General features: G+C 33.0%; 1 protein-coding gene across 2 annotated transcripts; it reads right to left on the reverse strand.

Annotated features, from left to right (window-relative positions):
* Nucleotides 1-1,433: 1,433 nt before the first annotated feature.
* Nucleotides 1,434-26,652, reverse strand: LOC121992310 (structural maintenance of chromosomes protein 5-like). 2 transcript variants are annotated; one of them, XM_042546603.1, is made up of 30 exons: nt 26,407-26,652; nt 26,143-26,320; nt 25,903-26,056; nt 24,140-24,213; nt 23,032-23,181; nt 22,708-22,812; nt 22,479-22,624; nt 20,994-21,105; nt 20,759-20,914; nt 19,505-19,626; nt 19,285-19,429; nt 19,124-19,189; nt 18,352-18,480; nt 18,169-18,267; nt 17,872-18,037; nt 17,635-17,780; nt 17,489-17,552; nt 17,281-17,402; nt 17,094-17,171; nt 15,298-15,370; nt 6,992-7,095; nt 3,975-4,091; nt 3,831-3,908; nt 3,631-3,730; nt 3,502-3,556; nt 2,489-2,537; nt 2,314-2,401; nt 2,162-2,234; nt 1,976-2,079; nt 1,434-1,882 (listed from the first exon to the last, which is right to left on the reverse strand). In XM_042546603.1, exons 1-30 carry the CDS (start codon nt 26,445-26,447, stop codon nt 1,827-1,829), a joined length of 3,150 nt encoding a protein of 1,049 aa, XP_042402537.1. In that variant the 5' UTR covers nt 26,448-26,652; the 3' UTR covers nt 1,434-1,826. The 2 variants fall into 2 exon arrangements, 1 of the variants encoding a protein (XP_042402537.1); XR_006114850.1 differs by lacking the exons at nt 1,434-1,882; nt 1,976-2,079; nt 2,162-2,234; nt 2,314-2,401 and having other exon boundaries at nt 3,826-3,908.
* Between the last annotated feature and the right edge of the window lie 683 nt (nt 26,653-27,335).

Below are 27,335 nucleotides of genomic sequence, written 5' to 3' on the forward strand. Positions count from 1 at the left end.
CCGAGCTCGCTTAACGAATTAGGCTCGTTAACTATGATAATCGAGCTAATAAAGATCCGAGCTATAACTATTCGCGAGCTTGATAATTCAAAATCGAGCCGAACTCGAGCCCGAATATAACTTAAATAAATCAAGCTCAAGCTTAATACTGTTCAACTCGATCCGACTTGTTTACATACCTAAACTCACATGTGGCAGTTTTCAAATCATTTGTTATAAATATGGACTGTCATTTTCCATAAACATGTAACAGTTTTCAAACCATTTGTTATAAATATGGACTGCCATTTTCCGTAAACTCACATGTGACAGTTTTCAAACCATTTGTTATAAATATGGACTGCCATTTTCACCTGTTACATTTGTTATTGCATAAACTCACATGTGAAATTTATTAAATCAATTAGAATATGAAGGTAATAATTGATAATTTTATAACTATGGATATATAGAGAGAGAAATGATATGTTGCCCGACGTTTTTTGTGTAATCGTAAGCGACATCCGACATGGGCGATTTGACGCGGTCAAAACTCAATTTTTTTTAATGTAACAACTTCTCTTTCCTCTATATGTAACAACTTCTCTTTCCTCTTAAATTAAAATAAAATTCTATTTTCTTTTTCTATTATTATATTATATACATTAATCACGGAACTGATGCTCAACATTTTAATAGTTACTACATAGTAATTGCTACAACGTTGTAGCAATTATATATAACTGCTACAACTATATAATAACTGCAGTAACTACTACAACGATACAGTAACTACTATAACAATATTATAACTACGAGCATCATTTTAATAGTTACTACATAGTAATTACTACAACGTTGTAGCAATTATATATAATAACTACTACAACTATATAATAACTGCAGTAACTACTATAACGATACAATAACTACTATAACAATGTTATAACTACTACAACTGTACAATGACTGCTACAACGATACAACAATTGCTAAAACGCAATAAATACACAATAGTTGTTCAATATTATAGTAACTACATCACCTTTAAAAATCAATATTAAAATAATTGTTATATGCAATCATAGCAAAAAAGAAATGAAAATTTTATTTTAATTAAAAAAAAAGAGAAAAAAGATGATTATTTTAATTTAAGAAGAAAAAGAATAAAATTATTACATACTAATGATAAAGTGATTAAAAAAATAAATTTTGATCACATCAGATAGCCCACATCAAATTTCACTCACGATCGCACAAAAGACATCAAACAACATATCAATATATATATATAGACCCCCTACATCAAACACCTTCCCGTAACCCGACACAAGTTCTGAGGAACAAGGTTTCATTTCAATCTTTAAGTGAATTTTGAGTAAATATCACACGATCCCCATATTATACAGTGAAGAAATGAAATGATAACATCCATACTGACTTGCACAGAATGGTTTTTGAAACTGCACATTCACTCCAGAAATTCTTGTTATGCTTCAGCGATGCATAAAAACAGTGATGGGGAAGAATCTTCAGCACATAAATGTCTACAATAGAAAAGGCTACAAGAGATGCACTTAACTGTGCCGCCTAGCACCAAATATACATAATCTCTAATTTACTGTACAAAATACAACTCTTGCCCGCCACAAAATATACAAATTTTGATTCCCACCAGCATCTCCTCAAGCAAACATTATCGAAATGACGCCAAAAATTGGTTTATCTCTTCCATCATTAATAACCCCCACATTCACAAGTGAAGAAACGAGAGCCAAGAGAACGACCAAACAGCTAGTCGAATCTGTTCCATCTCGGAGGAATTGGTGGACGAACGATTCCTCTACTTAAGATTCTTCTGCCAAACCAATCACTGTACGCCAACACCCACCCCGACTCCAAGCTGAAACACAATGGAGGGAAGCCAAGAGTTTTAAAAAAAATTGCTGTCGAAGCGGTAAAATTTGAATTGAACAATAATGTTGTGTTTGTAGACCTTTAGCGGCTTTTTCGGTCCAGGGTCCATTCATCACATTCAGAATGCTACAAGCATCAGTGTATTCCAGCTCAGGAAGCAATTTTGGTGTCAGCAAAAAACACCTACAGAAAACATTTTCACAGAAGTGGCATATATATTGACAGCAAACAAACGTAAAAGAATAAGGCATCGTATTATTCTTACTGAGGCGTATTTGGCTGACTGGCTGCCCTGACAAGCTGTTGAAACATTTTCCTCTCATTTATAGGGTCCATTCCTATGTTTCAAAATTTTGAACAATAATGTGTAATTATGACATATGAAGGAAAAATATATCAAGTCAGGCAGCAGCATACCTTGATTGATCTCATCAACCACACGGAAGGGGCAATTAGTGAGATCTTGAATAGATACGAGATAAAGAATGGTTGAAACTGAGCGTTCCTAGGGGAAAATAATTAAGAGAAAGTTCATCAGCCAAGCGGATTAAAAAAAAATAAAGATATTGGACTCGAAGCTTCTCTCATATACCCCTCCAGACTGGTGATGAGCACTCAGCACTTGAAGTTGCCCAGATTGCCTGACAAAAAAATCAGGGATGAGGGATGAGAAATACGAGAACTGAAAGAAAGAGCGCTGTTCAGATAGCGCACAGATTAATGATAAAAGATAAGAACGAGCAGGCAAGAAAGAAAAATCTAGTTTTATATATCAAAATTTTAGGCAGCATAGCATATGAAAGAAAAACACTTCTACATGACTAACCGCTACTCAGATGTTTCATGCTTGATAATGCACTAGGGACAATCAAGAAACAAGCTGACACTGCAAACTTTCAAACATTTTGCGGAATAAAATTTGGCCCTGCAGTTGTTTCCCAAAAAGAATATAACATGCAGCCCCCTGCAGTTGTTTCCCATTAGACGCACATAGTATAATGAGATAGTAAGATCAGACTGTTTCACACAGCATTGATAATCTTGCCTCACTTGCATTAGGAAAAATATGAGAGGTATGGGATTTAAATTTGCTAAAGCCAGTCAAGGGTTGGAGGAACAAATGTTAATCATATGACCAAGATAAAGATAGTGACAATCAAGGTTTAAACACATGAAACTTTCTCATGCCTAGCAGATTTTTAGTATTTCCATCGAGGTTAATAATATTACTCTGGAACAAGAGGTAATCCAGTGTCCTCCCTCGCAAAGTTTGAAAAGAGCTACTCTTTTTTGATAAAAATACAAGAATCAAGATCGCATCCTACTAGTTTGTTTCATACACCATAAAGAACTAGGCAGATATAACATGATATCAATGTTATATAAGTAATGCAATCCAACAGGACAAATGTTGATTGATAAAATACATGCTTTAAAATCATATTTTCAAAGAGGTTAACAAGTACAAAGCTTTTCTTTGCCATTGTTAATTTTTGTTTTACTGGAATTTCTTGTAAGTTAAAACGTTTATAGTATTTCTTGCTGAACCAACTTAAGTGCCAACCATAAATAGAACTTGGCAATTTTCCTAGATAAGAAACTAACCTGAACTTGACTTTTATAAGTATTCCATACTTGTCAAAATCCATGCCATGCTCATCTACAAGACAACAAAAAATGTAAATGAGAAATAAGTAACTTAGATTTAACAGTTGAAAACAATAATCCTTATACCCAGAGAAACCTCTCCAGCAACAGCCATCTCTTGAAAGTTCATACTGAAGGTTTCATTTATCTTGGCAACAAGATTCCGCAACATGGGAAGCCAACTTTCCTGCATGATTAGTTAAAAACGTATTTTCCACAACAAACCAACAATACCTGTCAAAAGAGTAAACAAAGATGCCAATGAGTATTATGTAAACTCACATAACCTTCAATGTGTTGATCTCATGCAAACATCCACTTAATTCGCTTTCATCCATCTGAAGTTTAGCTTCTATGGCTTCTATCTGTCAGATATAGACAGAAATCAAACAGAATATTCATGATTTTTTATGTAATACACATTCATTTACCTTGTGTTGGCGATTTTCATATTCTTCTAGAATATTCTGATTAAGAAACAAAATCGAGTTTGCTTCAGATATATTATCTTGAATTGCGGCCTCCAGTTCCTCTATTGTACCTGGCATCTTCAAATATTTACGAAACAAAATTCAATGACTGAAAAGAAATGCATTAGCCAGTCCCATGACAATGCATCAACTAGTACATATGGTTCTCCAAGGTATAACCAAGAATTAACCAAAAGGTATGCAAAAGGCAACAAGGGATTTAGGCTCTCAACAAATTTAACAACAAACAAAAGCATAGGTCTGACAAAGAACCAAGTGATTTCATCACCAGCAACCCAACACAGACTGATCCAAATCAACCCAACTCTTTGAGTTTTTGGATTGTATTTCAGGTTTTGGAATGTATGGCATTTAGGTATTAGATTTTACAAAAGAAACCATAATCAGTTCGGTTAAGTTTGTAGTATTTATAAATATTATATGGACTGGAAGAATCTGAAACAACTTGATAACCAACCGGATAAAACAACCAAAAACCTGAAACTGAATTGACCCATTTTCTCAGGTTGTTTTTCCTTTAGGTTAAAGCTTGGTTTCCTTTCTATCCCAAATCAATTGGCATTTAGTTGATCAGCCAATCAACACAAGTGAAAAAAATTTCATTCTGCACAGGAGAAGCTTCAATGCCCCCCCAGTATACAAGTGAATGGGCAGAATGGACGTGGGAAGTGATTCATGAACTCATCCTTCATTGCAAGTTTCTTCTGCAAGTCACGAGTGTCTTCTACAAGGACCAAGCTTTCCTCTTTGACTTCCGTCTTCACTTGCCAGTAAATTCTTTCCCCTGCACGCCCTTCTCTCGTTGATCACATGAGAAATTTTCTCAAGCCCCCCATTCTGTGCCCTGAAATCCACTTCGCTATCTCCATGCACTGGTTTTGTGCCCTAGTCTCCCAAAACCCTCTTGTCTTTCTCCTCATTCATTGTGCCCTCATTATGTGCCCTCATCACCACGTGCAAGAAACTCTCTCAACATTGTTAACATCTCCTTCATAAACTTTTCTTCTTCTTTACCCTAGTCCTTGTTGGAATGACCAACACCACTTGTCAGCACATCGGAAGCAATACAAGCTGTTTCGTTTTGGCTGGGACCAAAAGCCCAACTCAGAATGATATTTAAAACCTTACAAAATTATGACTCCACCAGACCCAGCAAACTCCACCAAACTGGAAGAAATCTGCCACTCAACTTGTCATACAAGCCAGGGAAATTGATCCCACAAAGAAGTGAGTTGTATTGTTGGAAAAAATTGTGTAACATGTTACTCTTCTTGGATACAAAAGCATTTCTAATGGATTGGTAATCAATTTCAATATATCTATTGTGCACATGAACCATTGGTAATTGATTGCAATGTAAATAGCAAAATAATTATCATAGTGCATCTCAGTTTGTTCAAAACTTGTAAACTCGTACAGCATGAGTCAGAATCTCAATTCATGTCTCTTGCAATTGGTAGCTAAATACTCAATAAGAGCAGGTATTCCAGTGCAGTGGATGTAGTATATATGATTACTTTAGCTGCAATACTCATGGTGGTAGTATTGCAGTTAGTGAAGAACCACAGCAATATCAACAAGGTGAGAGGCAGGGTAACAACAGTAGGAGAGAGAGGGAAACCCTAGTCTTGCTTTGTCTCTCAATGGAGAGATGTAATTGAAACTAATTATAGTACAATTAAACTACACAATTCAAAACAACAATTAAACTACTACCGCTGCTACCCTCATACGCGCCCTCGGATTCCCCCTCGACGCCACCTACCTCTGGCACCCCGCCATCCTCCTTGACAAGCTCGCCCACCTCATAGCCACGCCCACCACCATGGCCACTGGCATCTTGGTCGGCACCCACAATCGCTTCAAGCAATTACGATGCGGAGAGCAAAGTACGGGGGCAGATGAGAGGGCAGAGGTGGAGGACAAGGATCTTTAGAATCGTATCATCGGTACGATTCTACCATTCCCAATGATTTTGTACCACAAAAGTAAATTTTAACCAATCCGGGAGTGATTTCCGACTTTCAGATCGTGCGATCCTACGATCTGGATCGTGATTTGCAAACCATGGAAACAAGTGATTAAAGAAAGAAAGCACACCGAAAATAGGCTATTATATTAGTGATTACTATCCATTTTAATGCCTTTGTCTGGCTATTTCCAATGACTGCCTTCTCTCAGAAAGATGTTGTTAGGAAAGATAGATTTGGATAGTACTAAGTAAGAAAGACTAATCTATGCAAGAAAAGTGAAACCTGAGAGGAAAGATTTCCAATTAACTTTCAGGATGGGCTCTAAATGCAAGCAATTTTATTTTCATATCTTAAATGCAAAATATTCACCATTTCACCTTTAATAATATCAAGGCATCCTTTCTGGTTTCTCAAAGACCTTGTTTGATATTTATATCAAACACAATTAATAAAGTAACCCAGTGCACGATGTCCCACCAATGCCCGGAGAAGAGTCAAATCCCGTTGGGACTATCATATGCAACCTTGCCCTGCATTACAAAAGTTTATTTCTGCAACTCGAACCCTTAACCACATGGTCACACAGTAACAACTTTACCATTATTATTAAATTCCATAAACAGTCCATAAGATACTTGACTGCATGTCATGAATACAACAAATGAGAACATATGGGCTAGAACAATGACTAATAATGAACCAGTCTCTGGTAAATAATATTAAATGCAATGACAATTAATGCGATGACAATTAATGCAATTATTGTTCTATGACTTCCCCATGAACCAATTAAAATAGACACCTTTACATTACCTACAGAGTACAATAACATTTTTATTTGAATACAGTATACTAATAGGAAGAAAATCCAAATCTGGACAAGTGCAAAGAGCAGGCAACAAAAAGGAACAATCAAAGTGTGCTCCAGAAAAACATAATTCATGCACCAGATTAACTTCAAAAACACCGTGAAAAAATTATCACCTTCAGAAATTCTTGAGCAAGTTTGTCAGTGATAACTGCAATAGATTCTGCATGATGCTTTGCTTCTCGTAATTGCCGTTTACATTGCTCAGTTTCTGTTTGACCTAGTATAATTGGCAAAGGTATAATTGTTTGCTACATGAAGTCAGATCAAACCACCATTTCATAAACAGATATTCAGGTTTTAGAAAACATCAGTAAATAAACTGGAAAAGATGGAATCAATAGAACATTCCGTTTCCAAGCAGCATGGTTCTAATGCTGAAAGGCCATGCCGTGCGAATATAGGATTATGATGGTGAACATCATGACACTACTTTGGTTGAAAATTATAACAATGGTAAAACCAACACAAGTTAGTGTAACATTTAGGAGAACAATGAAAGAATGTGAGGTAGCTAAAGAGAATTCAAGAAAAAAACTTTTGTGAACAAATAGATATAGCACCATAAAAGGATAAGGAAAGAGAAATCAGTCAAAATGATGGCATGTTAAAAGCCAGACAATGAGTTCTATAACTCAACAATTTTGCGCAGTTGGAGCCAAATAGATACTGGGTATATGGACACTAAAAGCAGGTATACTAAATATGAATAATTTATATAAATTAGATGTACCACATTCATCTGGTCACAAATTTAAGGCTTAATTTTGGGGGTGTTTTTTAAACTTTTAAGTTCTAAATTTTTAAAATTATTTTAATATTTTAAAACTTTTACAAGAACCGCTACATCTACATCTACATGAAAACATAGATGTAATGTTAAATACACAAGTCCTCACACCCTATGTTGGGCAAGATTATACATTATAGGAATACCGATTGTCTTACATTTAAAAATTTAAAATATGCATTATTAAAACGTTCATTGACAAAGTTAGAAGAAAAATTAATATGTTATGTTTACAAGAGATAAAATAATAGGGGAGAAGACAGAGATGACAAATAACTCAAATATTAAATTAAGGAACAAAATAGTAGTAATTGGGAAGAAAAATAGGATTATAGCCTTTAAGATAGTCATGGCAAAAGAAACTATTGATGTAATTATCATATACGCATGTCAAGAAGGAATAAATAAAGGTACAAAACATAAGTTTGGGAAGGACCTACATAAGGTAGCTCAAAAAAATTCTAACAAATGAGATGGCTTTAATAGAGGAAGATCTAAATTAGGAGTAAGAAATGAGGAATATGATAGGGTGCATAGGAGCTATGGTTTTGAAATAAAAAATGAAGGAAAAATTATATTGGATTTCATGAAGCATATGAACTTATAATAACTAACATGTTTTTTCAAAAAGAAAGAAGAATACCTATTGCATTCAAAAGTAGTAGCAATAAGTTGTGAATTAATTTTCTTATAGAAAGAGAATTTTAAAAAAAAAATTATAAAGATTGTAGGGTCATCATGGTGAAAGCTTAACCACTCAACATAAGTTATTGGTGTTAAATACATGCCTCAAATATAGTATGAAAATATGCATGACTACTACTATCAAGTGATGGGAGTTGACGGATAAGAAACAAAATATCTTTAAGAAGATGGTAGAAATATAAATATTAGGAAAAATAACACAACCAAATAAAGAATTCCGGAAATGAATAGCCTATAAGTTACTATAGGCTTGTAAAAACAAAGAAAGCTTTAAAAAAATATATAGTAACAAAGAAAGAGAACAAGAAAGTGATAAGTAAAGTCAAGAATGAAACTTTTGAATCCTTGTATCAACAACTTAATACAAAAGAAAGAAAAAAGACATCTATGGAATAACTAAAGCAAGAGAGAAACGAGAAATCTTACTCAAATAAGATGCATTAAAGATGAATCCAATAGGATACTAATAAAGCATGAGGAAATAAAAGAGCGATGGAAGTGGAATTTTCATTAACTTTTTAATAAAAGTTTAACTTACCATCTAGGAAATATAAATAGATTAGAGGAGTATATAAAAATTTAAATTTTTATCAGAACCAAGGTTTATCCCACTAGGTAGGGTCAACTATATAGATCCTTCTACATCATTGGGCTCTATCGTTTATTGTATCATCATCTGTACTTAAATAAATTTCATCTTGGTTTATTGTTGCTAACCAAATCTTTTTTGGTCTTCCTTTTCCTCTTTGATGTGTGTATTTGTCATAGTTTCACTCGATGATCTCGTGTCTTTCTCCTCTCTCGTCAATGATGCTCTCAAAGTACTTTATTTTACTTCCTAACTGATAATCTACTTTCGGCCTTCTTTCTTCCTTTTTCATATAAGAACATAAAGTGAGGGTTAAGAACATACGGTAAGGGATAAGAACGTAAAGTAAAGGTTTTTATGCATTCGATTTGATGCAAAACAGTATATTAGTTTTTTTAAACATCAAATTGATTCAAGATATTAAAAACACATTATTCAATCAAAAATGTGAACTATATAGATGTGTTATTAATATTAAAAATAAAAACCCAAAAGAATCAATTGAAAATTTAAATGAAAAATCACTTAAATTTTCCTTAGAAGATAATACTTTAGAAATAATAGAAATAATAAATCTAAATTAAAATCAATACTTGAAATAGTAAAAAATATTTTTTTAATGTATGAATAACTTATAGAATACTACTAATAATATTTGTTAATATACTATCATCAGAAAAAAAATTCAAAATTAAAATCAATAAAGTTTGATTTATGCTCAATAATATCTCATAAAAATTAAATAATTTAACAATTTTATCTATTGAAAAAAAATTATTATCAAGCTTAAATATAAAATTTGAATTAATTTTTTTATCTCAAAAAAAATAAATTTTATATAAAATAAATAATAATATTTTTTAAAAAAATATTAAAAATTTGCCTAGGGCCTTGGAACCAATTGAGACAGCCCTAATTAAAACCTTTCACTTCTAGTGTTTCACACCATGATTCTAGTTTAGCATTTACTCTTTCATGTGTCTCATCTACCAAAATATTATCATTTGCAAACATGCACCACGATATTGTGTATTAAATGCGTCTAGTGAGTTCGTCCATAATTAGTATAAAAAGATAGGAACTCTACATCCTTGATATAACCAATCTTTATTGGAAATATTTCAGTTAATCCGTATGAAGTTTTCACTTTGGTCGTTACACCCTCATACATATCCTTAATTGGTTCAATTTTAGAATTTTTTATATAATTTCTCTTAAGACTCTATCATAAACTTTTTCTAAGTCAAAAAAAATACCATATGTACATCTTGTTTTTGCTATTGATACTTTTCAATTAATTGCTTAAGAAGTTGTATAACTTCTATTGTCGACCTTCCTAACATTAACCCAAATTGATTTTCGATTACTTTTATAATTTTTTTTCTATTACTGATTCCCAAAGTTTTATGGTATAATTGATTAATTTAATACCCCTATAGTTTACATAATTTTGTACATCTCTCCCTTATTCTTATATAAGGGAACTAAAGTACCTATCCTATATTCATTTGATATTTTTTTCGTTTTCAATATCATATTAAATAATTTTATAAGTCAATCAATACTTATTTCCGTAGGCACTTCCATACATCTATTGCAATATTATCTAGTCTAATGGCTTTACTATTTTGCATTTCATTTAAAACTCATTCTACTTCTGAAATTTAAATTCTACAATAAAAATTTAAATTTCTATACTCATTTGATCTACTTAAATTACTTAAGTTAAATTAATCACTTAAACCTTCATTAAAAAGTTGATAAACATACCTCTTGCACCGCTCTTTTATTTCTCCATCATTTACTAGTATCCTATTGAATTCATCTTTAGTACATCTTATTTGGATAGGACCTTTTGTTTTCCTCACTCTCACTTTAGCTATTCTATAAATATCTTTTTCCCCTTCTTTTGTATCTAATTTTCAATATAATTGTTCAAAAGTTTAATTGTTTGTTTCATTCATTGTTTTCTTAGCTAATGTATATTTTTTAAAATTTGCCTCATTCTTACAAATATGTATTCATTTTTTCTTTCACTTTGTTGGTAGTTAAGCTTTTCCCATAGATGACCTTGCAATCTTTATAAATTTTTCTATCCCTCTGTCTAACCATAAGAAAGTCAATTTGCGATTAGTTATTCTCACTTTTGAACGTGACCAAGTATTTATCTCTTTTTTAAAAAAAAAAATGTATTAGCTAGTATTCGATCATATGCTATCTCAAAATCTAATATATTTTTTCTTCATTTCTTGTTTCAAACTCATAATCTCATACACCCTTTCATATTCCTCATTTTTCAACATGTCCATTTAGATCGTCTCCAATTAAAATCATTTCATTTGGCAGAATATTTTGTAATGTTTCATCTTGGTCGTCCAAAAATCTTAATTTGACATCTTCATCTAATCTTACTTGAAATCTATATACACTAATTACGTTCATAATTTTTTTCGTCACTAGTATCTTGAAAATTATAATTCTATCCCTCTTTTTAACTACTTTTACAACTTCATCTTTTAACAAATTATCTACAACAGTATCCACTTTATATCTTATTTTACTCTTTCTCGTGTGTCATAACTTAAAACCTAAGTTTTATATCATCTTTGCATTCTCATCTACCCATTTTGTCTCTTGTACACACAAAATACTAATTATTCTCCTAATCATTATATCTACTACCTCCATTGTGTTACTAGTGAGGGTTCCTATATTCCAAATCTTAGACTATTAGTTTTCCTATAATATCTATTTTTATTCAACCTATAGTATGAGAACTCTTGTCTATTTAATACTATATTCAAGTTCTCATAGAGATATAACGATCCTTACCAATATGTTACAGTCGGACCCTGTAATGCGAACTCTTGTATATTTAACACTATACCCGAGTTCTGGAAATGTAGTTGTCATTACCAGGATGTTACAGTCAGACCCTACAATGTGTTCCTTCTGAGAACAACCTAGCATTAGTACAATAGTTTAATAGATTCATTCATTAAATATTTATCTCAGTTTAACGTTGGCCGACAGCCTAACGCAATTCTCCTCCATTATCAGAGCCTTAAATGAGATGCAAAATAGAAAAGTGGTTAAACCTGATGACCTTCCAATAGAGATATGAAAATGTTTAAAGAAACAGAGTATTGAATAACTTACAAAGTTAGATATTAAAAAGAAAAAAGTCTAATTAGTAGAGGTAAGTACTTTACTCATCTGTATGAAAATAAAGATGTACAAAATTGCGCGAATGATATGAGCATTAAGCTAATGAGTCATACTATAAAACTTTAGGAAAGAGTAATAAAATAAAAAAATTAAGGAAAAAGATCAAGGTAACTAAAAATCAATTTGGACTTATGCTTGAAAAGCCAATAAAAGTTATATATCTTCTCAAATAACGAATTGAAAAGAATCAAGAAAAGAAACAAGACTTCCATATAGTCGACCTCACTTAATAGAATAAAGGTTTAATTGTTGTTATGTTTTCTTAAAAGGTTTCTTATATCTATTGGGATAAGTTTATCTCAAGATACTTTGTCCTATAGTTTGCTTTATAAAGGGTCATAGATCCCTATGTCATGAATTATTCATCACTTTTATAAAATTTCCTTTTGCACGAGTTTTGATTATGTGTGAGCCCCCTTTCTCCGTGCCAGATTGTTTACAACGTTCCTCATGTCGCATCAAGTGGTATTAAAGCATTCCCATGATGCATCAAACATAATCTTCCATAGGGTTCAATGACATAATACAACCATGTAGTCAACTCATAATAGTTAGGACATAAGCCTTTGTTTATGTTATTGGATAAGTTTAGAATATAAGCCTTTGTTTGTGTTATTGGATATTTATAATATTAAGTTTCTTTTTTAAAAAAAAAAGTGTAAGTATTAAAGGATTAGTAGGGAAAAATTAGCTTGAGTGAATTGATAAATGTGAAAAAAGAAAAAGGTTAAAATGTTATCAAAATAACTAAATTGGCAAATAAGTCTTTTCAAGATTACTTGTAATTCTAAAACAATTGTTAGGTTTGTACTCATACGGACAAGACCAAAAAATCTAATCAACCACCATCAGCTACAAGTTTTAAGAGACAAATTATCTAGATTTTCTTCAACCTGTTTTTTTTAGGGGGGCAAAAGTAATCTATTGAATCCAAAAACAAGAACTACAACTCATGTCTCTAACAATTTGAGGTCAACAACATGGATTTTATTCCACAATAAATTCTATGAAAAATTATTTATCTAATAATAGTTGAATCATTCAGACTTAAGTTTTAATTGTGTTTAGTCAAATTTTTTAATCTTTTGCCCATTACACATTGCAGTCCGATTGATGGAACTAGTTAACTATGAAGCTTAAGAATTTCTCTTTAAACAAATTCTTATCAGCTGAACTTATTTTCTCTCTTTATCTCTATTTGGATTGTGGAACTTCTCAAGGATAGTAATCTTTTCATTTAATCTCTCCTACCTTGCGCATTCATCTCAACTTCCTATAACAAAATGCACAAAAAAACTGTTCAGCCAATTGATTCACATTTTACAACAGATGTTGTTTAATGCCTGCATACCAAGTACATAAAACACCTAATTGAATCAAGAACACTGGAATTCTGTGATTTGAAGCCTTAAAGGTTCATTTTAAGCTACGACGCTTGCTGTCATGATGCTCCTCAAAGAAAAGCTAAGACGTCAAATAAAGGTTTATATTGTAAATCATTTTGAAGAATTTTAAATTGTGAATGGTAAATTGTAAAGTTTAAATAAAAAATTCTAATTAATTCAGAATAGTTTGGATATCCAAAATACGTACATTGAATTGTACACAGTAATAATAGCATAGATGAAGGTAATGTAACTTCATAACAAGAATATATTCATATCTTGCATCACAATAAAAGGCAGCCCATGCATAAAGCTCCCGCCAATGTAGGGTCCGGAGAAGGGTCTATTATACGCAATCTTACCCTACTTTGCAATAGACTGTTTCCGAGACTCAAACAACTTTACATTTGCTCCAAGGCTCCCCTTCATCTTGCATCACAATGTCAAATTATATTATATTTCAGTCCATAAAGACAGATGAATTCAGCAATAGGAAATTTTACCATCAAATGCTTTACACTTAGAATATTCAACATCATCAAATGAAAGTCGACTTCACTATGACATGATTTTTATGTCATCATCAACTTCACCGTAGCTATTATTTTGTATATGGATATGATAAGACATGTTATCCTCAGTTATTTATAAGCATAGTTAGTAGGATTGTGATCCTATGCAAGATCGATTTAGGGTTAGGATCATATCAGATCGGTCGAGATAGAATTGTAGAATCGTATAATCCCACCAAAAACTCTTGAAATTTTATGGTACATGATACATAGATTAACAATTAAAAAATTTGTATATACATAGATTAATAATTTTGCATATACATGCAACCGTCGACACTCAACCCCACAAATAACATTATTACATAATAGTGATTATTTTGTAGACTAGTTCTAACAACAAATTTTTTAGGGAAGATAGAAAATTGCCAAATAAAGATAATGTTCTAACAACAACTAAACAATTGTTTAAATAATCTCAAAACCCTAACGATGCAAAAGACGAAAAAAAACCTTAATAAAAAGGACTAAAATTCCTCGAAAACTCATAAAAGGCCTTAAATGACGTTTTTTGGGCCTAGAAAAGGGTCGTTACACCTTGTAACAAATGTAAATCTCTGAAAGAACTTCGATTTGATATCTTAAAAGTCCCATGATTCAACCCGTGTCAAAAGTTATGATTTCTCAAAGCTTAACCGATCTTGCACCGGTCCTACTCCGATTCTACCAATTCCACCAATCCTGCTCCAATCCCACTGCAAAAAACAATCCCAAACGATCCTGTGGGTACTTCCAGATCGTAGGATCATGCGATCCTACAATCCGGATCGTGATTTTGCAAACTATGTTTATAAGTGTCAAGTCCATCTTGGCTCTAGTCCCTTGTTCCCACATGACAAAATTTGGTTGTTTATTTTCTTAATGCGTTATATTTATTTTTTATATATATTTATAACTTTAATAAGTTTTCTTACTTATTTTGAAAATCTTATTTTATTTGGATTAAATCGTATTGAATAGAACCCAATACTAGCAGTTCTTTTCATTTTCATTTCATATAAAGTGAAATGTCTCATATGAATCATGAATACTGACTATTAAGTATTAGAACTGCATTGCATAAGCTCATCATCAATTTTTAGTGAAATTACATAATATCTCAAGAACACGTGGAGATTCAGAAAGGGCTTGTGAAGAATAGAAGTGAACTTACAGTTGCTAAAATGTGTAGCAGTTAAGATAGCGGATTTCTCATGTTGCTTGAGATCTGCCTCCATTTCTCTGATCTATAACATGGCCATATTAGAACAATAATATTATCAGCAAACTAAGTGGTTTGTGACATTAGAATTAGTAACATACAACTGATAGTTGCATAAAAATGTAACACCTATACATATATCCACAACATAGTTTGACCCTGTTTTCAGCGGTTATTTTCAACTTACGTTTATGAGATCACTTGTGGTACCTGTAACAAAATTTTAACTTACATTATGCACAACTATCACAATTACCCCCAACTTTAGACACATTGACGAACAGTGAATTAGTCATTGCAAATAAAACTTTGAATGTTTAGTAGAATCTTTATAGAAATTTGTCAATATCCAAGTTAAGGCTTAGTGAAACTTGATATCATGATTTACAATGTGATGATGGATAGATCATGCCAAGATAAAGTTGACTGGCTAATTTTACTTGTTCCAAAAGTTTGAGCCGTTACAGGGACCAATCTAAACTTCTATCTTCTTTAACATAACATCCTCCTCTTATAGGGAGGGAGACTATGTCAGATCAAATCACCCTAGTCTAACACATGGGCAGAGTGAAAATTGGGACCATATACTTTTGGTATACTAACAGTAGGAGGAGATTTAAATCTAGGGAATCTAGATCATGTTAAAGTTGACCGAGTGATGGTTTGTCCCAAACACTCTAACCATTAGGAAAGTGACAAATATAGACTTATACTATAAGAACAATGAGATAGAAGGCAAATGTCAGAACTAAGCTTAACCATCTTCTATGGCAATAAATGATACTGTATGATTAACATTACCACAACTTCAAAACCTTTCTGAGGTCTTTTAAACATTGAATAACTTAAGCAATTGGCTCATGCTCCTGGTCTTGAAATCTTATTTTCCTGTCACAGTACTTGCACTGTGAAGACTGCTATCTTGCCTACTCTACAAATAAAAGCTCAGACTAAATATAGCAGGAAAAGTACATGACTAAATTACATTAGTTAATCCATAGGATCCATTATCTAAAATTACATTAGTTCATCCATAAGGGCATCTCCAATGGGGGATATTTGGAGGAGATATTTCTCCAAATATCCACCCCCCCCCCCTCTCAAATATCCCCATTGTGGGGGATATTTTGAGAGGTGAATAGAAATCACTGGGCATAACTTTATGCCCGGTGATTTCATGATAGGTGGCATGCAAGTGGGCCCCATAAGGAGTAATGATTACTTTATTAAGATATTTTATTATATAATTTGAGATATTTAAGAATAAGATATTTGATAGGTGGAACCCATAAATATTTGGTTGAGGGGATATTTGATTGTGAGATTTGGGATATTTGAGGAGTGAGATATTTGATTGATAATGTGGACGTGGGGACCACAAATATTTGAGAGAAATATTTAGTGTTATTGTGGATGCTCTAAGATCCCTTATCCCTGCTGCATCTTGTAACACCCATATATGACATTATATTTCCATGCATATCCTCACCACCTTATTGGTAATCCTTAATTTTGAAGAAATTATTTATTTGGGTATTGACAAACATAAGAAAGGAGAATAAAAGAGCAAAAAAGTGAATTATCCATAGGATAACACACTTAAATGATGCAAATAATAGTTAAAACCATAATACATGGAAATAGCAATTAACATTATGTATGGCAAACACATCCACGCTTAGCAGCCCACAGAAGAACCTATAAGCAATCACCAAGCCAAATTGTTAAGATTATTTCAATCCGTTTACCTTTCCGTCAAGCTCTATGGACAGCATGTGCTTCTCAGTGAAATTCCATTTCAGAGCAACTGCCTCCATCAGAGAAGTCTGGAAAAGCAACACAAACTTTAGAATATAAATAAGCGGCTGACAAAACTAATATAAAACTAAAAGTGAGTCTTAGATGCAACAAATATGTATGTGGATGCAGCCTGACTTTTAAGTTAATTGCCAGTTGGAAGCGTTTCTCATTCAACTGTATGACTCGATCAACAAGTTTTTGTGTGCCTAACTCCACATCCTCTTTGCTGATGGAATCAAGTTTGCATCTCCTTTGTACTGAAAAAAGAGCAGATCTAAATCACCGGTTTTATACAATTTGGTTGTCTGACTAAAATATACATAGGAAATACTTCAGCACACACCAATAAGACGTTCCAGATCAGTGCGCCTCTTCTTCTCAAGTCTATAAGTCTGGGTCATTTGATCCTGTCAAAATTGGAGAAGAAAAAAGGTTAACATCAAGCACAACATGGAATTGGGCAATAATGCATATCTTAGGAGAACAAACCCGTTGTTTGTGCAAATTAGCTTCTTCATCTTCTAATTGCCTTTGGCGTGCCTGAAACACTCTCAAGTTCTCTTCCAGTCCTCCAATGGCATGCTCAATTTCATCCTTCAAAGATTTCAGTTTCTCTATATCACTAACATCCACACCTAAAATGAAAGTAACAATTATGCAAACTAAGAACAATGCATTAATTGCTTGCAAGGATACCAATAACTAAAGAAAAGATTAGAAACATACTGCACGAGAAAAGTCGTGAAGGGTAGACTGTATCAACAGATGCTGAAATATGGCCACCGTACTTTGATCTGGACCACCTATAATGACTTTCTGGAGTCCAGAGATCCATTATGTCAAGGCTTGAAACCTCATCTGCCCTTTGGTCAGTGGCATGGGTACCAATGTACTAGATAGTGATGTAATTATACACAAACAAGTCAGTCAATGGAAAACAATCATTTTTCCATTATTCAGAAAAAAAAACATTTAAGATAGAGACTATAAAAACACAACTATGGTTAAACAAAGCAAGAATACCGAGTGTTCCAAACCAGCTTGGCTAATCAAAACATCTTTAACGGCATCAGGAGCGTCAAACACTTGATCAAGCCTATTGCAGATACCTAGCTCACGCATCTGCAATAAATGAAGAAAAATACTCATAAATAAGTTTCAGTCTATAAATGCCAAGTATCAACTGAATCTGCTAGTTTCAGTTACCTTATTTGAAACTTGAAATGCCATTCTGTTAGTCCCTCTATTTTCTACATAGTTCAGAATTGGGACATTGCAAGATTTCAGATTCCTAACTAGGAAATCCCTATCCTCAGGATCCTGTGTTATGAATGACTGCCACAAGAAACAATAATATAATCAATCAACTAGAAGTCCATCTAGTTAAGCATAAAAAAAGAAACTGTTTAGAAAGGTCATATAATGATATAATGATATAAACAAAATACCATGAATTCCAACTATCATGTGGTACATGGATCTTAACCCACCATTGACTAAGACCATAAAAAAGCTGAAAAAAGTTGTGCATCTATAAAGCAATAAAACAAAAACAAAAAGAAAAGTAACAAACTAATAAAAAAGTTTTTAAAAAAAACCATTAAAATTTGATTTAAATTATTCATTTTCTGAATTAAAACAAATTTAAAAAGACCATGTAAATATTAAATAGGCAATAAAAGCATTTGATAATTCAGGATAATAGCAGCCAATGTTCAAGCTGCAAATCAAGGTGTTATAGTTGTTCACAAGTAAATTCCATCTTCGTCAATGTGATATATAAGACCATTGACTGGAGACTCTACTCCAGTTAATCTTAGTCTTCATTTGACCAATGATGTAAAGGTTGTTATAACTAAACTTATTTCAGAAAGGTCACCTTATAAAAAGCATTCTTCAACATAAATCAGAAACATTTGCTAACAACCAAGGAAAAAAATACAAAACTGAAACAAGCCAATAGGTAAAATCATAGTACCTTCCATATGTAGTTAGGCACATGATTTTCCAAGTAGGTTGCATGACTCATATCAGGAACATTTACCTGAGAAAAAACATCAGATTTAGTCCAAATTACAAGTACTTCAGAAAGGAAAGCTATCCAATAAGTGACTGTAGTACATAAGTTAATGAGCATACCTCCAGCAGAACAGGCCCATATACTTCTTTCTTCAGCTCTCTTCGATGTTCTTGAACCCATTTGTAAGCTTCAAATATTTTATCAGCACCTGAGTTTTGTAGAGCTTGAAGAAGTTTATTGTTGTTATTTTCCATGCTCCTCAACCTAAACAATTGCCACCAACCACCGTTGATAATGACAAAACCAGCATTTGACAATAAATTCGCAAAAGAAAATTACCTATCAAGGTACTGCCTCAAGATCATTTTCTTCTGAACTAAAATACTCTCTTTCTCCTTCTTTTGAGACTTCACTTCATTCGCACTAATGCGGAGCTCTAATATCTGATTGCCTATATTTTCCTGGTCATTTTGCATCAAATTTATCAAGTAATGAAATTGTTACAACCAACAATAAGAGTATAATAGCATTTCTCCCATTTGAGCTATGATATTCTAGATTGTGCACATTAACATCAAGACAAGTAATTGAGTATCGTTTTGAATGTACCCTAACAATTTTGTATCAGCAATAGTTTACAGTATGAGCTAATAAAAAGAATCCAAGGCACATTCATTTCAAACAAAGACCATGAAAATGTTCTCACCTGATAAAAAGAATCTAAGATGATTTCATTTCATAAAGATCATGAAAATGTTTACAATCTGTCAAATGGATTATAGTGAATCAAATAACTACAAGCAGAGTGAAAATTCAAGGCCACGACTTAGCTTTGAGTAGTTAGCTACAGTTTTAAAACAATATGTAGTGCTGATTTCTTTTCTCTATGTTTCTCAAGTACCCTTATCATAAACATGGAGCTTGAATCAAACATATGTTTATGGTTGTATATGATGGAAAAGGAAGATACAGAAATTGCAACAAAACTCTGTATTCTGGAAGCAAATCCGAATCTATTAATTGCTTGTTCATAATATTTTGCCTTCGCAGTCATGATTTGGAAGGCAAGACAGATAAGGGCTTAATCCCAAATGAGGAGCAATGAAATTCCATCAATGCATATCTTCAATCTTGAAGCCTTGCAACATAAACCAAATCAAAATAGATGTTGCCAAAATGCTTGTTTTAGTTGTTTTTTCTCAGTTCTCAATTACTTTTCTGAAAATTATACCAGGTATTAGGATTTCATAACAAATTAATTTGTCAAAGGTTTGCTTCTCCACTGATAACTTCCAACATCTAATAAGATGCATCATTCACTAAGGAAGAAATCATAAGAAAACAGTTGTTACAATTCCATGGTCCTTGTATAAGGCCTTTATCATCATTTTAGAACAAAAAAATGGGGAAAAACAAATCCCTAAAGAGAACTAGTGCAGAAAGAGTAGCAATTAACAGTAAGGCACATGTTTTTTTTTCAATTCTCAATCTTAGACTACATGATACAGTTGCAATTTTGGAAACAACATATCTCTGTGCAAAAATATTGTTGGATAATGAAGAACATATTTACTGATGCTTAAGAAACCATACAATCTCATTCGTTGGAGGTTCATAAGGTGGATACTCCACAAGTTCCTTTTCAGCAGCAAGAAGTTCTTCCTTTGCTTTTATGATTCTCTGTTTGTGAGATTCTTCCTGCCTTTTCAGCTCTTTCATTTCAGTATATTTTCCTTGCACTTGCACCCCCTATGAAAAAAGAGTATCATTTACGCATTCAGAGTAGAAAAAGGATCTGTTACTCAAAAAAACACACACAAAGTAGTACCATTCCACTTTCTTTCTCAAAAACTTCTGCACGTCTCTTTGCATTTTCACTTATTTGGTTGGATATCTTCTTGCTAATCAATTCATGTGTTGCTTTCTCTTTCTTCTGGTCCCTAAAGATGATAATGATAGCATAACGATCAGTTGTCTGTATAATAACCTGCTCATAACAAACCCATTGTGCAAGTTACGTGGGTGAATTCTCAAGTTACTATATTAAATAAATGTAGATTGTGACAGGTCCAATGAAATAGCAAGCATGGAACCTTGACACACTTCAAATCAATAGAGCCATGATCCTACAACCACCCAATTAGGAAGACCTAGGGAACACTGGACAAGATCGATAGAAGAATACAGGTCTGCCAGCAGATAGAGGAAGAATAGGTGGAAAAGGAAGGAGAAAAGGGGCGACAATATCCTTCAGTCACTAATGACAATTCATTTACTCCAGTGTACCATAGCATCTGCAAAATCAACTTTTTTTTAATCAATCTTTCTAAGTTTTTCATTATGCCATCCAGCAAACCTATACACTCAGAGCTACTCATCATATCCTCAAAACCTTAATTCAAATTGAATTTTCACCCCTCATGATGAGCATGTCTGGTACTATGTTTTGACACTTTACATACTTTAATGGTTACCATCATTATGCTTATAAGAACCTCAGTGCTGTGTCAATCAGACACCAAAATGAAAAATTAAGTGATTTAACAAGGTTTCTGAAAAAGATATGTCAATCTTTGAAAAGGAAGATAAAATATGGTTTAAAAAAAATTTAATGTACATTATCAAAACAATTATCTCATATGCTAGAACCAAAGGGATAGGTTTAGATTCCAGTTTGTTGCTAAAGGTATAAGCTTCCTCAACTAGAGTTACAAGAAGAGAAAGAATGTTTAGCAGACCATTGAGAAAGTCTTGATAAATGAGCACACCTGCGTAAGTTAGACATAAATCCGTCAATTCTAAAGAAAACATTATGTTCAGATCAACAAGAGGTGAACAAGAGACGGCAACAAGTATGCACTCGTGAACTTTAAATATTCATACTTGAATGCATGTAGATATCTAATACACGTAGCAATCCCATTCCTGCCAAGGGTATCTATTCCTTTACCCATACCAATCTCACAATCTTAATATGGAAATGTACCTGATTCAAGTACCTATATCTACCTGCCAAAATTTTACCTCATGACAATATGTAATAAAGAAAGGAGAAATGAGATCAGGAGTTTTAAATATCTATATTAAATTTATTCAGATACCCAAATTTTTTATTTCAAACTCACCCCATTCCTCTTATGAGTTCCTACTAGTTTGCCCACACTCATCTCAAACCCATTTAACAGTGACCAATACTCATTTAAATGGGTAGGATAGTCATGCATACCGACTAATACCCATCACATTGCCATCCCTATATCTGGAAATAAAAAAAATACATGATCCAATAGTAGAGACTACAAAGAGAGCATACTCTATAGGTATTTTAAGATCATTCAGGACTTTAGCAGCTTCATCCATCTTTTTCTTAGCTTCAGCCTCTTGCTTTTTTGCTTCTATACATTCCACTTTCTTTAGGTCATACTTAAGCCATGGCAGTTTCTTTTTCATCAACTCAACCTGCATATGGCAGGAGGCATCAGAGGCAAAGACAAAAAGAAAGATCGAAAACATTTTCTGAAGGCTGGTAAAAATACACTCACATATTCGAGAAGTTTCTGCCTCTGGCGAACACGTTCTACATCTCTTTCTTGCTCAGCATTCATGGCCTTAAGCTGATTTAGTGTCTCTCTATTCTGCTTAACAGTCTGCAAGGAAAAAAATCAAAAACATCATCAAAAGCACTAGTAGCAACTGCTCCAAGTTCTTTCAAACAATGAAAAGAAAACTCATTTGTGTTTGAAGACATTGTCTGCTAAACACCAAGGAAAAAAGAGATCACACAGTTGTAATTGAGGTTTTGATGGTCAAAAGGGTGGTGAACAATATTCTCAAATCACTGAAAATAAACATTTTGAAGATGATACCACTTCAAGTTTCTTCATTTGCACACTTTTCTCTATAAGTTCGTGATGCTGTACAGGTAGATTGGGATTACCAACAGCTTTTTCTGTTTCTTCCAACAACTGTATTGGTGTCAACTTAGCAAATTCACATACACGATCTTGCGGAAGAAACTACGAGACACAAATAAAGAATTATGAATTAGTTCTCCAAGAAATAACAGGCTATCACCCAATGATACTCATATGCATAACCAAAGAAAAATATAGTTGTTCAAGCAAGAAAAATATAGTTGTTCACCCAATGATACACAATAGAATGTCTGATACACGAAAGTTCAAACTATTTAAGGAATTCAAGAAGATACCATAAAAAGGTTATAGTTGTTCAAGCAAGTAAGATAGCACCAGGTTCCAATGTTATAAACAATATAATTCAGCTTTTTATAAAGCATCCATTTGACTTGATTTGGGTGGCATTCTATATATTAAGAAAAGAAATTTATAAACACACTCACAAAGTTTAAGAAAAATAAATTATCCAGGTGTGACGACTGGCAAAAAATTATCCATTTATCAATAATTAATGGCAAGACCTCATAAGACTTAGCCAGTATATAGACTTAGTAAACAACAAGAGATATGCAAACAAGTGAGCCAAAATATGAATTTTAACAAAGTCAGATGCTCAAACAACTAAAAGGCACATGATCTTCCACAAAACCCAAACAAATTAAAAAATAAGCTTGATTTAGATTTTGCATTTATTCAGTATGCATATCAGATAAAATTTCTAGTTTGGAATGCCTTTGACCTTCATTTGACCTATATTATGCTTACTGGAAGTGAGTGTTTATTTGCCAATTGGGCACAGCCATTCTTTTTTCTCTCTGGACAGGGAAAAAGATGATAATGATAATAATTATAAAAAAAAAAGAAATACATCCCATGACACACCAAGAATAGAATTTTATGATTAATGTTACTTTAAGTAATGATCAGTATGTGAGGGAAAGAGAAGCAAATCTATGGTTTGTAAAATACTGCATCATTATCCTATTGCTTGACAACAATTCAAGGGGAAATCTAACATGCAAGCATTGTTATATAAAGAAGCTATTGTAAAACTTACTTGAGTCAAATTGCTAACTTGGATATTAAACCTTTGAATGACTGCAATAATGTCCCTCTTTGGCACTGTGGTTCCTGCAATAAGGCTTCTTGTTATATATGTATTTAAATATGCACTTTAAAATTTAAACAATGTTAAATAAGGTCCAATGCATTATAAACCAAAAATGTATAACAAGCATGAGGTCAAAAAATTGACCAACGAACCATAAATCTTAAATGAGTTTCATATGCTAAATAAACTCCATTAAGAAGCTACCTACTACTTGATTAAAGGATAAGATTTCTAGTCTTATTGAAAGTGTAAGCTTGACTAGCAACCTTAATCAACTGATTCAAGCAATAGCAGATACAACTTGATCAAGGGCTTCATGTAATGCCCACTTGGGTGTGATTCTTAATCAACAACTATTATCTCAGAAGAGGGATCAGAACTAGCCTGCATGAATCTACAAAATATATGCAAATATAATTGAAAATTATTTTCTTGCACGTAAATAAGTAATAAACTATCCAATTGCACCAATATGGTTCAAATTTAATAATTAAAAGTCTTACTATTTTCAATTTGTTTAACAATGTATTGTTTACTGTATAAATTCAGACTCTTGCATAATTGTACATCAATAATCATACAATGAAAAATAGAAAAAACCATAGGTAGCCTTCGTACAAAAAATCCCATAAAATAGCATTCATCTTTACTTAGTAGGAATAATCTGTAACAAAAATCTTCCATGATAATCACAATCCAGTGATATTTAGCAATTCCTATGGGTAGGAAAAAGAATCTACCACGATGGAAATATATCATGTTTGAAATTATGCAAAACATATCCATTTTTTATTGGAGGTATCTAGCAGTAAGGAATTTATAAGAACTGGATAACTAAAAGACTTTGGTATGTAATACATGGGTACAACTAAACTACAATCACCATCAAGCGGTGTTTTTCTCAACTATATGAATCTTATACCTCCATTAACTCCGTGCAGTATTATATCACTAGTAATATTTAAATTAATTAAATCATAATTTATTATATCAACTAATAATTACCTTGTCCTTCCTTTCTACTTTTTGCACATTCTACTTTACTAGCCTCACCTCTTCTAATCATAGAATCTATTAGCAGTCTTTGAATATGTTTGTATCACCACAACTTAACTCCTCTCATTTTATCATTTGATTGAGCTACACTTAATTGATCGTTAGAATTTTTATTTTATACTTTCTAGTAACAAGGCATATCCATTTTCACATTTATCAACTTTTTGAACATGTTATTTCTTAACAAACACACTCTACATTATGGTCAGTAAAGTATAGTGACATATAAAATTTTCCATTGAGCCTAGGAAGAATACAGAAATCACACACTAAAAATTCATAAAATTTCAATCATTCATTTCTTATCCTATTAATAATAACATCGTCACTATCCTTTTAGGCTGAATAATAATCCAAGATAACTAAAACTCGCACAGTGATTTTATATCCTTTTTCTTAAGTAACAGCAATTTTATATCCTATTTCATATATCCAAAATACTTAGTCATTCATTTCTTATCCTATTAATAATAACATCGTCACTATCCTTTTAGGCTGAATAATAATCCAAGATAACTAAAACTCGCACAGTGATTTTATATCCTTTTTCTTAAGTAACAGCAATTTTATATCCTATTTCATATATCCAAAATACTTAGAACAGAACAGCATACATAAATTGTCCTTTGATGAGTAGCATCAAGAGATAATACCATTGAAGGCCCACTCGGACCTGTTTGACGTGTCAATCTTCCTGGTGATCACAATCTTCTCAAGCTCAGTCTCTCCTCTCAAAGATATCTTTATGTGTCCAGATTCTTCACCCCGCTTCACAAATGCTCCAATACTTGAAGCCCTTCCAAGAAGCTGAAACAGAGGGGAAAAAATCTCATTTAACTTTCATCCACGTGCAGACACACACAGCGAGAATGGTGATAAAGAGAGGGAGAGACCTGGGGTTCTCCTGCGAGTCCTAGAGCAATGGCACAAACGAGAGAACTCTTCCCGGAGCCATTGGGACCTATGACTAGATTGAGGCGGGAGGCAGGCTGGCACTTGAGGTGTTTATAAGTCATGAAGTTGCAGGCCTCTATTTCGACAATGTTACCCGGTAAAAAGTCATCCTCCCCTCTGCAAAAGCACAATTTGCTTCTCTATGTAGCGCTTCCTTGGACACAGAGCAGAAACGAACAAGATAGAAAAGAGAAAAGGAGTACCTTTGGTGCAGCTTAGGGCGTTTCGCTGGGCGTTCCTTCATTAGAGGACGAAGAGTAGCAGCACAGTTGTCGATCCCTCTCCTAGCTCTTCTTCTCTCCTTTCCAGCGGGTATATCAAGAAGGAAAAGGATGATAGCACCGCAACGATGCCTACCGGACTTCGCTCCTAGGGTTTTTGTCCGGCCGGAGAGGGCGACGAAGAAAGGGCGAGCAAATAGAGGCGCGAACTCTAATTTTATTGTGTTTACCCTACGGAAATTATGTTTCCAAATTTTATTTTTTGTTTTTAAGCAAAATGAATAATTAAAAAGATTGGTCAAAATCCAAAATAAAAATAGTCAAAAGCACTCTTTTTATTCATCAAAAATTAAAATACATATATATTATCATAATTCTCAATCCAGCAAGCCAACTGGCGTCTGTTCCACTTCGGTCCTCTGACCGTAACCCGGAACAGGCTCATTTTAAATTGATTAATAGAGTTCTAATTATAAAAAAATTAATTAATCAAGTGTCGTCAGATAAAATTAGAAAATGTTCACAATAAATGCACCATAAATTCATAATTGGAAATTAAACATGAGATGACTAGATGATAATTGAGCATCCTTCCACTTACCATACTCACGAGGTGGATTCTAATTATAACAACTATTTGATATAGAGATTGATAGTATTGGTTAGAGATAAATTCCTATATTATAACAGCTATCATTTATAACAGTTGTTCTTCCAGGTCTGTCACGGAGGATATACTCGACATTCAGACCTCGATTCTTCAAAAGTACACTTTTGGATGTCTAGTATACTAGAAAACCTGGTGTGTTGGACTGTCAGACTACAAACTGATTCATTTTTCAGATATATACCGATTTATTTTTCAGATTTATTTAGTGGGATGAATATGAAACTAAAGTCTATTCCAAAAT

This window comes from Zingiber officinale, chromosome 6B (assembly GCF_018446385.1).
Source record: "Zingiber officinale cultivar Zhangliang chromosome 6B, Zo_v1.1, whole genome shotgun sequence".
NCBI lineage: Eukaryota > Viridiplantae > Streptophyta > Magnoliopsida > Zingiberales > Zingiberaceae > Zingiber > Zingiber officinale.